General features: G+C 42.5%; 1 protein-coding gene across 3 annotated transcripts in view; it reads right to left on the reverse strand.

The window, feature by feature from the left end:
* Window positions 1–215: 215 nt before the first annotated feature.
* Window positions 216–14,913, reverse strand: part of LOC147896965 (uncharacterized) — an 84,702-nt gene continuing 70,004 nt past the window's right edge. For all 3 annotated transcript variants that reach the window (XM_087381791.1, XM_087381792.1, XM_087381793.1), the window contains 4 exons: window positions 1,679–1,821; window positions 1,356–1,523; window positions 1,129–1,267; window positions 216–858 (listed from right to left, as the gene is read on the reverse strand). In XM_087381791.1, the coding sequence (XP_087237917.1) occupies window positions 733–858; window positions 1,129–1,267; window positions 1,356–1,523; window positions 1,679–1,821 (576 nt within the window). In that variant the 3' untranslated portion in view covers window positions 216–732. The remainder of the gene's footprint in view (window positions 859–1,128; window positions 1,268–1,355; window positions 1,524–1,678; window positions 1,822–14,913) is intronic.

Below are 14,913 nucleotides of genomic sequence, written 5' to 3' on the forward strand. Positions count from 1 at the left end.
AAGTGCTGTCGAAATTTGACTGTCTTCCTATAGTGATAATGGGGCTCCAACGCCGACCTACATGACTAAAACGACATCAATTTCTGTTATTACAGAAGTTATCATACACCTTGTAAATGTGGCTTCAAAGTAGATATTTAAGTAGCGATCGCAAATGATATTTCTAGGTGAAAATTTTCTTATGAGTTGCAAACTTGAAACTGCTTGATGTGCATTTAACTTGGTCTCGCCAAGGCAATGTGTTGTAGCTTCCCTTTTTAGCACTGCCCCGTTAGGGGCAGAGCTCTAGCTACTACAAAGTTTCTAATTTAGAGGCCCTTTGAAAGCTGATCAACGAGAGTTATACTGCCCCACTCGCGGGCAGTACACTAGGCACGTGTGTGCCCCTTGTATTTGAACACCGCCAAAAGCTTTAGGAATCAATTCAGCAAGTACTTACTCTCCTCACACTGTAAAATATTTCCACCTCCAGAATGTGGACTTCCTTCTTCAAGATTTATTTTAGAATATGAAACTCTGTCAAATGGTAGAGTACTTTGATCTCTTCATCCTAACTTCCTACCGCTGATGACATCAATAGATTTTTTTCCCTAGAGTTAAAGATGCTAAGGTTGGTTTAGGGTTTCACAGGTAGTTTACACGACTGATGCCCATATTGATCCAAGGTCGTGTATCCCTGTATTAAACAATACAACTCCCACGCCTTCATAAAAACAATTGTAGGCCATGCCCTTACGTTCTACGTACAAGCTCTAATTCTACTTTGTCTTCCGGTCTCAAAGTTATCATGGCACGTGCTTTAGCCCTAGCTCCATCTGGAACTGATAACCTATACCTCTGCACAATTATGCAAAGAACCTGCAACAATAGATCAGGCAGAGTCAGTCGTGATTGTTTCAACAGCAATATATCAATATCCCACAAGATGCCGTTGCAGTAGTTTACACTGTGAATATATGCTTCTGACTTCAGGTGACATCACAAATGATCCCAAAAAATTTGATGCAGACATTACAGGAATTGAGAAAAGGAACTACCCCGGCAAATCCTTTAGGCATGCTGAGTAAATACCACTGCATTGAAAGATACAAAACCACAAAAGCAACCTTAAAAAGATTTCATCATTACCAAACATGCTTCCATCATCGCAAATCCCAGGCCAATGCAGGTCCTTGGACCTCCCCCAAAAGGCCAATAACTATCGTTGTCTTCAAATCTTTTCACATGCCCATCTTGCAGCCATCGAGATGGATTGAAGTCTGAGGGCCTAATCAAAATAAACAATTCTCTGTAAAATGTATCTCAAAAGCTGGTCAACTTTAATAAAGTCTTTGAGGAAAGACAACTGATCTTACTGAGACCAATAAAGTGGATCCCGATGCAGTAGATATATGCCTATCAGAATGGTTGTCCCTTTTGGAATTTTCCATCTCCCCAAACTTGTGTGCTGGTCAGCACAACGGCCTATGATGTATGCTGGAGGCATCAATCTCATAGTTTCCAAAATAAAGGCTTCCACGTAACTGCAGATAAAGGAGATCTTCTGCATTTACAAACTCTCAAAAACAGTGCTAATGATACTTTATTGAATTTTGGCCGAATTGAATCCCCCCCCCCAAAAAAAAAAAAGGCAACAAAAGAACAAAAGAAAAAGAAAACAGATGAATCAAATACACACCCCATTTGCGACAAGTCAGCATGAGTTGGCTTTCTGCTGCCAAGCTTATTCTGAATTTCCAAGTATAACCTCTCTTGTAAGTGCGGATACATAGCTAGCATGTTCATACACCATGCCAACAGAATTGCTGAGGTCTCCTGACCCTGTACAATTTCAAAACATTATAGTTATTTCTCCTTTCCTGAAAAATAATATTTGGTCAGAGTTGTTGGTCAGCAATTGATATGCTCTCTCTCTCTCTCTCTCTCTCTCTCTCTCTCAGAGCAAGGGCCCTAGCGCGCCCTTTGCTTCAGCCCATCGAGTTTTTTTCTCTTGCTAAACTTTGTCCCATAGGCCTGCAAGCCTTCTGAGGACATTAATCTCTCTCTCTCTCTCTCTCTAGGAGCCTAGACACAGGCCCCACAAGCAGCAGCCCCATTCAGGGCCCTATCATACGATCACATGTCACCCACGAGTATACCCTGCAGAGATGATTCGGCGACACTAGCAGCAGATCTTGGACATCTTCCAGGGACACCATGGCTCCTAGTGGGACCCCACTTTAGCCCATGAGGGGCTCAGACTAGTCATGAACAACTCAGGACAGGACAGGACGGGAAATAACAACAGCTACTCTTGACATATGAGTTTGCTTCAGTTTATGTTGTTCTTAGTTTCAGTTTATCTTTAGTTTCTTCCAGGTGTGAAGACACCTCTAGTTCCACCTGTGTTGATTTCAGTTTCTTTGGTCTCATTGACTTTTTCGGGTTTCCACAAATAAATAAATCTCTTTCTTTCTTTCTCTGTCTCTGTGCAGGTGAGAATTGCAAAATGAATGGGGCCATAAAGGATTTTGCAAGAGGCACTCAGCAAGATGCAATTGCCACACTAGTTAGGGAATGCAGTACCAAAGTGAAGGGATGTTTATCATATGAATAGGAAAAAATGGGGCAGCATTAATGCAAGATGCTATGGGGAAAGAGATGGGATCTCTACAAAGGAGTACCAAGCCTCCAGCCTTGGTGCTTGAGCTTAGGAAGTCCAAGAGCTCAAGAGGGACTGTGGAAGAGCAGGCCTTTGAACCCCAATATTATAGATGCTCTTGATCCCAAGAAAGCAAGGACTGGAGCCTAGGATAGCATGACATTGAATGCCGTAAAGACCGTGGATGCTGTAATAAGGGAAAGCACTAATCGGAAAAAACGGCTTCATCTAAAGACCAAATAAATGGAAATAAGAAAGCAAAGATGGAAACACATGCCAAAGTCACCGAGACATGTCCCAGGTTGTCACAAGCATAAATCTCAGATGGTCATCTAGGAAGCCTTTGAGGGTGAGAACAGAAGTCAAAAAAAGCTTTCAATCTCAAGTTTGTAGGAAAAAAGGATGACACAACAAGTTCATTGGACACAACTAGGGACATTTGAAAGCTCAAGTTGGTAGGGAAAAAGCATGACATAACGAGTCCATTGGACACAGCTAAGAACATCATGCATGAGACCTTTGAGGAAGAGAACAGAAGGAAAAACAAAAAGGAAAAAGGATGATGCAACCAGTCCATTGGACATGGCTAGGGACAGCATGCATGAGAAATTTGGTGTGGATAGGACAGAGAGAGAGAATACATGGAGAGCTGGACAAGACAACACACGAGGGAAAGACCCTTGATTATAAAATTCAGGACTGTCAAAACCAACCGGGATAGTACACTTTGTTATTGATGAGGACATCAGACACTTGCAAATGGAGCACCACAAGGAAGGCCTGAAGAAGGTCATGAATGCCCAGGAAAAGGGCAAGTAGCCAGTCCATAGACATGAGAGAGTCATCATCCAAGAGTGGAGACCTCTGCCACTCCCCCAAAACCACTAGTACTTTAGTAGTAAGTTTTTGGAACAGGTCTGATTCCTCATCAAACAACTTTCGAGCAATGTTCCAAGGAATGGATCTCGTGTTCTACAAATAGACACATCAAATCCCTGAGAAGGGTAACCTACAGTACATGCACATGCACATGTACATGTGTGTGTGTGTGTGTGTGTGTGTGTGTCTTACAGGAACTTTATCCGTGGGGGTCACTCTGGCTCAACGAAGGATTGCATCTGCTTCCTGTCTTCGATGCATGGCCCCTTCTGAAACGGTGTCTCATTTGTTTTGGATGTGTTCTAGCACTAAGACCTTCTTATGCAAAATTTCCATGTCACTTCGCCTTCGTTTCCCTAACTCACCCTTTGGGAAACATTTTTGGCTTTTTGGCAGACTTCCTGCGACCCTGGTCCATTATTCCTTATTTTTGAACTGGGTCAGATATTGGGCTTTTTGGACCATCTGGCAGGATCACAACATGCGATATTTTGGGAATCCGTTCTTGCAATCTTATGAATATTTCAGACTCTCCCTACGGCAATCTATCTATGATGCTTGCTATCAAGGAGATCTTCCTCAGTCATGCCTGGAAATAGTTTTTCTTTGCTTTTGATTTCCTGTTGAGGCTCTCTGCTTTTTTGAGACCCTCATGTAAATTTTGCTGATAATATGAACATGGATTTACCAAAAAAAAAAAAAAAAAAAAAAAGTGTGTGTGTGTGTGTGGTGTGTGTCCATATTATCAGCAAAATTTTGCTGATAATATGAACATGGATTTACCAAAAAAAAAAAAAAAAAAAGTGTGTGGTGTGTGTCAGTGAGTCAGTGGGGTGTGTGTGTGTGTGTGTGTGGGGGGGGGGGGGGGGGGGGGGGGTGGTGAGTGTGTGTGAGAGCATGAGAGCGTGAGAGTGAGGAGGTCAATGCAGAGATTAGGTCCCCGTACAGCTCCCCTCTCTGTCCGTTCTGTACGGAGACCGTACGCTCACCGTACGGTGGTGCGAACAGACTTCGTCATCCCTGCGCAGCCTCGACAGATCCCGCTGCTTTCTACCTCGCCATCTTTTTTCCCCTTCTGAAGTTTCCTCCGTGCGTCCGTACTTTCTTGAATCTTCCGTACAGTTTAGCGTCAGCATCTCTACTCCGTACAGTCCTGTCAGATACTCCGTGTGAAAGCCCCGTACTGCTCCGTCTGCTAATCCGTACGTCCATACAGTGCACGATTTCAGCGTCTCTTCCGTACGTCCGTACATCTCTGGCTCTTCCGTACAGCTTTGCCCCTTTGTGTCCCGTCAGCAACTCTGTTCCGTACCTTTCTGTCAGATTTTTCATGTGATCATTCCGTACAGTTCATTCAGGTTCTCCGTACGTCCGTACAGTTCTGTCAGCTCCCCATTTCTTTCGCACAGCGCTTCAGTCCTATCTCATCCTCATCATTTGATATCTGTTTGAAACCCTTAGCCTCCATGGCAGAAGCAAACAAGTATTATGTCAAGAGAGCTCTCTCTCCTGAACCCAAAAGACAATCAAGGGAAACCTCTTCCCCCATATCTCCTTCATCTGAAGATGCTTCCTATGTGTTTGATATGTTGAATGATGATTTTCAACAAAGTAGAAGAGAATGGACTCAACCTGCTCCGAAACTCACTTACAAAATGAAGTTGCCCTCTCTTGTACATCCTTTGAAGAAGCTTTCTCAAACTGCAGTTATCATCTTTTTTCCAGGCAAAATTCCCTCTGCTAATGATGTGGGTCAATGGGTGAATTCTCTCCTAGGTGGATGCTATCTAGAAGGAGTCTATTTTGCCTCCCGAGGATTTTATGAAGTTCATCTTTTGGATGCCCTGACAAAACAAAAGATGCTGGAAATGTCCCCTTTATTCTTTGGTCGACAAATGGTGCATATCATGCCCTGGTCCCCTAATAAGGACTACCAGAACTTTATCAAGCATCATTGCCCTGTATGGGTTGAAGTGGTTGATTTTCCAGATTACATGAGAACAGAGCTTCCAGGTTTAGCCATGACATTGGGACAAGTCATCTGTCCCCCTCGTCCCACAGGAAATAAAAATCGTTTTTGCATCTTATGGGATACTGATAGACCGACCCCCTCCTCTATTGCAGTTGAGATTGAGGGTGTTAATTTGGGAAGGAAATATTTCACTCTAAAATGGGGCATTTTTGCTGGAGCTTGTTTTTCTTGTCACAAGTTTGGGCATCTTGCTTCAGAGTGTCCCTCTATCCTTCATCCACCTCCTCCAGCAGCTATCCCTCTGCCTTCTAATAAAGGAGGTCAGAAGACATATGTGGAAAAGCTTGAGGCTAAAGGAGCAAAGCCTTCACTGCATACAGGGAGCCAGGCCAATTCAGCTCAAAATAAGGAAAAAGGAAAAAGCAAGTTAGGGAAAAATAACACATCTTGTCATGAGGGATGGCAGACTGCAAAGAAGACGGTGCCTCTCAAACAAAGACCACTCCAATCTCATAATTGGGATGCCTCTGCTCCTTCTCCAGGACAATCTTCTACCTCTCCAAGCAACCCCATCTCAAAGGCATGGGTTAATGCAGTCAAGAAGGGTCTTCCCCTTTGTGAAGAAGATGATATTATCAGAGAATTGGATGCTGAGGGTCAGCAAGACCCTGTGGCAATGGCAGAGGCTTGAGGCCTCCTGTTCTTTTGGAGGAATGATCATCTCTTGTATATATCTTCATGCGTGCTTCTCTTAAATGTTTTTCCTATAATATACAGGGCCTTTGCAACCAGAATAAATGGAGGCTTCTATGGCATTATATAAATACAACTCATCCAGATGTTGTGTGTTTACAAGAGCATAATCAGCATTTTTTTGCTGGCCAGCATGGGTTTTTTTCTGGATATGATATATTTTATTCAAGATCTGAACAATTTTCCGGGCTGTGCATTCTAGCCAAACATGAACTGCAACCTTGGATAGAATATAATGATCTTGGTGGACGATGGATGATCATCCAATGTATGGTTAATGGAGAGATTTTTGAAATAGGATCTTTGTATGCCTCTCAGAATTCAGCTTCCAGAGCTCAAATGTGGAACTCCATCAAGCAATATCCTTGGTCTTCAAATGCTTTACTTTGTGGTGATTTCAACAACTCTCCTCATTGGAAGGACAATACCACACATAAATCTCATATGCTGCCCTTTGAAATTCAGCAATGGGAACATATGACATCATCTCTTCAATTTGCAGATTTATGGACAGCAACTCACCCATCAGTTATGGGATTCACATATCATCATAATGCTTTTACAGAATATTGGGCCAGGCTTGATAGATATTATCTCATTCATGCTCAGCAATATGATGGATATACATGTCAAATGTGGACTGATTATTCACAACAATTATCTGATCATACTCCACTTTGGCTAGCCCTTTCTTTTGATATGCCTCTGGATGATTTGCAGCTCTCCTCAGTCAGGTATTTACAGGTCAATCAATTATATCTCACACATGAAAAATTCCAGCAAATGATCAGACTCGCTTGCAGGCCATTGCTATCTCATGCTCAGGAGGATCTGGAATTTGCTTGGACCTCTTTCACACATCGTATTCAAAATGTCATAAAGGAATATGGAAGATGGTACATGGCAGAAACCAGACAGCATATCCATTGGGCAAAATCAAACAAGCAGTATTTGGTACAGCTTGGTCATCAAAGATCTCTATCTGCTTCTGAGCAGCATTTATTGTCTTGTGCTTCCTCTATAATAGATGCCAATGATAAACGCAAGCTGTCCAAGTGGCAGATCAGGGCTAGAGCTAAACCTATGCTAGATAAGGGCTGTTCCTCAAAATCTTTTTTTCGGAACTTACATGCAAATAGACAAAGCCAATCTATCATGAGGGTCAGGAAACCAGATGGCCTTTGGACCCAGACTCTATCTCAGCTGGAGAAACAATGTTTGGATCATTTTCAGCTTCTTTTTTCTCAGCCATCTTTTTCTACACCTCGGGTTGTTTCAGCTCGAAACAGATTTACTGCCCTTGCTTCTCCTATCGTCTCTTTGCAAAAAGCCTCAATGCTGGAAATGTCTCTTACAGATGTGGAATTGGATGAAGCTCTTCGGCATTTGGGTAAACATAAATCCCCTGCCTGGGATGGTCTGACGGTTGAATTCTTTGAAGCCTTTTGGCCTGAATTGAAGGGTCCAATTCTGCAGTTTATAAATGTATCCTGGCAGCAGCAACATCTTCCCTCAGCTTGGAAGCATGGTCTGGTTAAGCTTGTGCCCAAAAAACCTCTATGTGAGACTATGGATGACTGGAGGCCCATCACTTTGATGCCGGTTATATACAAATTGATTGCCAAAATGTTGGTCCATAGGATAAAGGATATCCTTTATGATGGACTTCATCCCAAGCAATATGGTTTTGTTCCAAGACGGCACATACATGACAATATCTCTAACACTCTTATTGCAATGGAATATGCAAAATATCCAGATCAAGATGTGTTGGTTATGCAGGTGGATGTGGCGAAGGCTTTTGATACAGTACAGTGGGATTATGTCTCTCAAATCATGTCAAAACTTGGTTTTGGGCCAAAGCTAGTTAATGTCATATATTGGCTCTACTCAAATTCCACTGCACAATGCTTTATAGGGAATCATTTGTCTGAGTCTTGGACTCTTGAACGTTCAATTCGACAGGGATGCCCTCTCAGTGCTTTTGTATGGGTTGAAGTGGTTGATTTTCCAGATTACATGAGAACAGAGCTTCCAGGCTTAGCCATGACATTGGGACAAGTGATCTGTCCCCCTCGTCCCACAGGTAATAAAAATCGTTTTTGCATCTTATGGGATACTGATCGACCAACCCCCTCTGCTATTGCAATTGAGATTGAGGGTGTTAATTTGGGAAAGAAATATTTCACTTTAAAATGGGGCATTTTTGCTGAAGCTTGTTTCTCTTGTCACAAGTTTGGGAACCTAGCTTCGGAGTGTCCCTCTATCCTTCATCCACCTCCTCCAGCAGCCATTCCTCTGCCATCTAATAAAGGAGGCCAGAAGACATATGTGGAAAAGAATGAAGCTAAAGGAGTAAAGCCTTCAGTTCATACAGGGAGCCAGGCCAATTCAGCTCAAAATAAGGATAAAGGAAAAAGCAAGTTAGTGGAAAATAATTCATCTTCTCACGAGGGTTGGCAAACTGCAAAGAAGACGGTGCCTCTCAAACAAAGACCTCTCCAATCTCGTAATTGGGATGCTTCTGCTCCTTCTCCAGGACAACCTTCTACCTCTTCAGGCAACCCCATCTCAAAGGCATGGGTTAATGCAGTCAAGAAGGGTCTTCCACTTTGTGAAAAAGATGATTTATTCAGGGAATTGGATGCTGAGGGTCAACAAGACCCTGTGGCAATGGCAGAGGCTTGATGCCTCCCTTTCTTTTTTAGGATTATTCATCTCTTGTACATATTCTCATGCGTGCTTCTCTTAAATGTATTTCTTATAATATACAGGGCCTCTGCAACCAGAATAAATGGAGGCTCCTATGGCATTATATAAATAAAACTCACCCAGATGTTGTGTCTGCAAGAGCATAATCAGCATTCTTTTGCTGGCCAGGATGGGTTCTTTTCAGTTTATGATATACTTTATGCAGGATCTGAACAATTCTCTGGGCTGTGCATTTTAGCCAGACATGATCTGCAACCCTGGATAGCATATAATGATCTTGGTGGTCAATGGATGATTATCCAATGTATGATCAATGGAGAGATTTTTGAAATAGGCTCCTTGTATGCCTCTCAAAATTCAGCTTCTAGAGCTCAAATGTGGGACTCCATAAAGCAATATCCTTGGTCCTCAAATGCTCTTCTTTGTGGTGACTTCAATAATTCTCCTCACTGGAAGGACAATACCATGCACAAATCCCATATGCTGCCCTCTGAAATCCAGCAATGGGGGACTTCATCGCTTCAATTTGCAGATTTATGGACAGCAACTCACCCTTCAGTTATGGGATATACATATCATCATAATGCTTTTACAGAATCTTGGGCCAAGCTTGATAGATGTTATCTTATTCATGCTCAGCAATATGATGAATATACATGTCACATGTGGACTGATTATTCTCAACAATTATCTGATCACACTCCACTTTGGCTCACCCTTTCATTTGGAATGCCTCTGGATGACTTGCAGCTCTCTCCAGTCAGACATTTACAGGTCAATCAATTATATCTTTCTCATGAAAAATTCCAGCAAATGATCACACTCGCTTGCAGGCCATTGTTATCCCATGCTCAGGAGGATCTGGACTTTGCTTGGAACTCTTTCGTACATCGTACTCAAAATGTCATTAAGGAATATGGAAGATGGTACATGGTAGTGGGCAAAATCATACAAGCAGTATTTGGTACATATTAGCCATCAAAGGTCTCTATCTGCTTCTGAGCAGCATTTATTGTCTTGTGCTTCCTCCATAATTGATGCCAATGATAAACGAAAGCTTTCCAAATGGCAGACCAAGGCTAGAGTGAAACCTATGCTAGATAAGGGTTGTTCCTCGAAATCTTTCTTTCGGAATTTACATGCACATAGAAAAAGTCAATCTATCATGAGGAAACCAGATGGTCTTTGGACCCAGACTTTATCTCAGCTAGAAAAACAATGTCTGGATCATTTTCAGCTTCTTTTTTCTCAGCCCTCTTCTTCTACACCTCAGGTTGCATTGGCTCGAAATAGATTTACAGAGCTTGTTTCTCCTATTGTTTCTTTGCAAAAAGCTACAATGCTGGAAATGTCTTTCTCAGATATTGAATTGGATGAAGCCCTCAAGCATTTGGGTAAACATAAATCCCCTAGCTGGGATGGTTTGACGGTTGAATTTTTTGTAGCCTTCTGGGCTGAATTGAAGGGTCCAATTTTGAAGTTCATTAATGTAGCCTGGCAGCATCAACATCTTCCCTCAGCTTGGAAGCATGGTCTGGTTAAGCTTGTGCCCAAAACACCTCTATGTGAGACAATGGATGACTGGAGGCCCATCACTTTGATGCCGGTTATATACAAACTTATTGCCAAAATGTTGGTACATCGGATAAAGGATATCCTTCATGATGGACTTCATCCCAGGCAATATGGTTTTGTTCCAAGACGGCATATTCATGACAATATCTCTAATACTCTCATCGCAATGGAATATGCGAAATATTCAGCTCAAGATGTTTTGGTCATACACGTGGATGTGGCGAAGGCATTTGATCCAGTACAGTGGGATTATGTCTCTCAAATCATGTTTAAACTTGGTTTTGGGCCAAAGCTAGTTAATGTCATATATTGGCTTTACTCAGATTCCACTGCACAATGCTTTACAGGGAATCATTTGTCTGAGTCTTGGACTCTGGAACGATCAGTTCGACAGGGATGCCCTCTCAGTGCTTTGCTCTATGCCATTGCTTCACATCCTTTGCTTCTTTATATGGATCATCTGGTTGATACTGGACAATTAGTGGGGCTTCAGATTTCTAGTTCACGACCCTTCATTGCACAGGCTTATGCAGATGATTCATTCTTCATGCCAAAGAGCAATCCTTTGGAGCTTCGCCTCTTGATGGATACCCTTTCAGATTTTGGGTTGGCAGCTGGTCTTAAAATTAATTTTCAGAAATCAAAGCTCTTGCCTCTCAAGCATTGTGACTGGCATGGTATCCTGTGGCCCGGCCAGATTAATTATCCGGAAAACATAGTAAGACATTTGGGCTATCCCATTGGCTGGAAAATCAGAAATAAGCATCAAATATCATGGGTGTCCAACAAAATTCAGGACAAATTAGAATATTGGAAGATCTTCACTTGGCCTCTACATGTACGGCTTCGAAATTGTCCAATCCATTGTTCTAGCTTATGTCCAGTTCTACTTTCCTCTATTACATTGGTCATCTCAAGACCTCATTTCCTTTATGTCTCAAGCCATGGAGATTTTTTGGAAAACTAAGTTTCATAAAAAAACTGTAAGGTTGCTCAAAATGGAATTGCTTTGCTCACCAAGAATGCATGGTGGTTTGAATATAATAAACATCAAATATCATGTGTTGGCAAGAAAGATCACTATGCTCAAGACATTTTTTCAACAAGAGCAGCCTTGGTCTATCATGTTGGCAATTTTGTGTGGTCAGATGCGCACAAATGCTTATGGACATTGGCTAGTTGATCCATCGGAAGTAGTACTTGCAAATTTCAAGGTAAAATCCCTGGTTGTCCATTTTCTACTTCCTTGATTCAGGATTGGAAGCAAGTACTCTCTCACATCAAATGGTCTCCCCATCCTGCTTCTATAGCTTTCTCACTTAGAATGGAAGGCATTCATTCGAGTGCTGTGTTTTCCTCTCCCCTTGCTGTACAACAACCAATCAGAGCTTACAATCTTATGAAATTGGGCATCCGTTTCATTGATGATGTGGTAGATACGCAAGGACATATTCTCTCTTTTCCAGCAGCATGTCGACAATACAATCTTGGGATGCATCACAGATCTATTTGGATAGCTATTGCTGATCTCTTACTCCCTTTGGTCCCGATTCCAACATTGAATGTAAGAGACAGGCTTCAAGATTGGCATCTTCAGTCTTCAAGTCCAAGAATATCCTCTCGGCCTTTGCATTTATTGACTTCTATATAGGCTTATCGATTGATATTACCTCCTCCTTGGATTGCTCATCATGCTAATTCTCTATGGCATTTGAATAAGTCATTAGCCTGGTGGAAAGGAAAATTGCAATTGATATGGAAGTTGAAAATGCCATTGAAGCAGAGACTCTTTCTATGGAGATGCATTGTTGGTATTCTTCTAGTGGGAGTGAAATTGGCTCAAAGAAGGATTGCTTCACCTCTTTGTCCAAGATGTCATCATACTCCTGAGAGTATTCCGCATCTATTGTGGTTTTGTTCATATTCCAGAGACCTTCTAGACAAGATCTCCTATTTCTTATCTCTCAGATTTCCTGCACACAGGTTCTACGGGTTTTTCTGGATGTATGGCAAACTATCAGCTTCTTTGTCACAATATTCTCTTTTCTTCCAATGGATCAGATACTGGGCCTTATGGACCCTCTGGCTGCAGCGAAATCAAGCATATCTGAATTCTCCCCTTCAGTATCCTTATGAGTTTTTCCGAGCCTCATTGCGGCAGTCTTTATATGATGCCTTACATGAGGAAGATTTGGATGTTTCTTGTATTCAGCTTTTCTTTTACTGCTTCTGATGGATAGGGCTTTGGCTCTTTTCTTGAGCACTGCCCTGATGTAAATGAATGTTTCATAATATAATTTTATTGGTTTCACTATTAAAAAAAAAGTGTGTGTGTGTGTGTGTGTGTGCGCGCGTGTGTGTGTCAGTGTGTGATGCTTTAGTGAGAGTGTGAGAGAGTGCGGCCTCTGTTGTTCAGCCTCGCCAAGGAGCCCCTACAGCCTCCCTTCCTATCCGTACACCTGTACAGTCGCCGTACGCTTTCCATACGACCGTACGACCAACTAGGTGAGGTTTGGCTCACCCCTGCGCAGCTCCGAGCAGTCCCGCACCTGTCTGCATCGCCATTGCCGTACCTTTTCCTTAGACCCTTCCATACGTCCGTACAACCCCGTCCATTTCCATACAGTCCAGTGTCTCAGCGCCCCGTCAACATCCCCGTACAGATTCAGTTCCTTCCGTACAGTCTCCTCCGTATATCCATACAGTCCCGTTTTTGAACGTACAATCTCGTACCTTTTCCGTACAATCCTCAGTCGTGCTCCTGTAGTTTTCCGTACAGTCATGTGTCTCGATTGTTTAGATTCTATACCTCTCCGTACAATCCCTCTTGCCTTGTCGTATTTCAATCATGGCTTCAGGTCCGGATGTTTGTACATATGCTCGAAAAGAAAGACCTAGATGCTAAGCGCCGCCCTTCACAGCCTGCAACACAAGATGATGAACTTACTATGCAAGCTCAATACGTGTTTGATACGCTTAAGGATGACTTTCAGCAGTCACAATAGGAATGGGGCAAACCAGTTCCAGAGGTCACATACAAATTGAAATTGCCATCCCTCGTGAATCCTCTCAGGAAGTTATCTCAAACCGTGGTAATAATTTTCTTTCCAGGAAGAATCCCAGTAGCCAGTGATGTTGCACAGTGGATTAAGTCCATCCTTGGAGGATGCTTCGGAGAGGAGTATATTTTGCATCTAGAGGATTTTATGAGGTGCATTTATCAGATGCTTTGTGCAAGCGGAGGCTACTTGAGCTTTCTCCCCTCTTTTACGGGAAGCAGATGGTACATGCTATGCCCTAGTACCCAAACAAGGATTATCAAAGTCTTATACAACATCACTGTCCTGTATGGGTTGAGGTTGTTAACTTCCCGGACTATATGCATGAAGAATTGCCAGGCCTAGCTGCTTCTTTGGGACACGTCATTTGTCCTCCACACCCTATGGGAAACCGTAACAGGTTCTGCGTTCTCTAGGACACTGATACACCTACCCCTCCTTCTATTGCAGTGGAAGTTGAGGGAGTGCACTTGGGAAAAAAGTATTCTGAATTGAAATGGGGTGTGTTTGCAGTAGCTTGTTTTGCCTGCCATAAGTTTGGGCATCTAGCCTCTGAATGCCCAATGGTTCTGCATCAACCCCCTCCCAATGCCTTGCCGCCCCAGACACGGGAAAAGAATGAGAATTTGCAAGCTAAGACAACAAATAGAAATGGAGCAAAGAATGCCAAACCAATTAATCAGGTGCAATCACTTGCTGGAAAAGGAAAAGATAAAGAAAAAGAAAAGATAAAGAAAAAGAAAAGATGAAGGAATCTGTGGGAACTGATTGGGATGGTTTTCAACAGCCTAAGAAGGTGGTTGTATTGAAGCAATGCCCCTTTCAATCTCGTCAATGGCATGCTTCTTCTACCTCACCAGGACAGGCTTCTACTTCAGCTCCTGTCCTTCAAAATTGGGTGGGGGTTTTGAAGAAGGGCAGCCCCATATGTGATTCTAAAGAAGGGGAGAATGCTATTTCTTTTATGGATCATGAGGAACGCAGCCCATGCAGGCAGAGGCTTTGCCTCTCTGACATCTTGTTCTATACTTATACTTTACTGTATATACCTCTTTCATGCATCAAACACTTAAGTGCTTTACATACAATGTATAGAGACTCTGCAATGTTTCAAAGTGGAGGCTTTTATGGAATTATGTACATAAAATGCAGCCAGATATTGTTTGTTTGCAAGAGCATAATCAACACTCTAAGGTTGGTCATCATGATTATTTTGGTGGTTATGACATATACTATGCTGGTACCACTACCTACTCAGGTGTATGCATAATGGTTAGACATCAGCTGGAGCCTCAGTTAGCCTTCAATGACAGCACTGGTAG

This window comes from Dipteris shenzhenensis, chromosome 11 (genome assembly GCF_047967505.1).
Source record: "Dipteris shenzhenensis isolate YYH24624 ecotype China chromosome 11, Dip_SZ_1.0, whole genome shotgun sequence".
In the NCBI taxonomy this organism is placed as follows: domain Eukaryota; kingdom Viridiplantae; phylum Streptophyta; class Polypodiopsida; order Gleicheniales; family Dipteridaceae; genus Dipteris; species Dipteris shenzhenensis.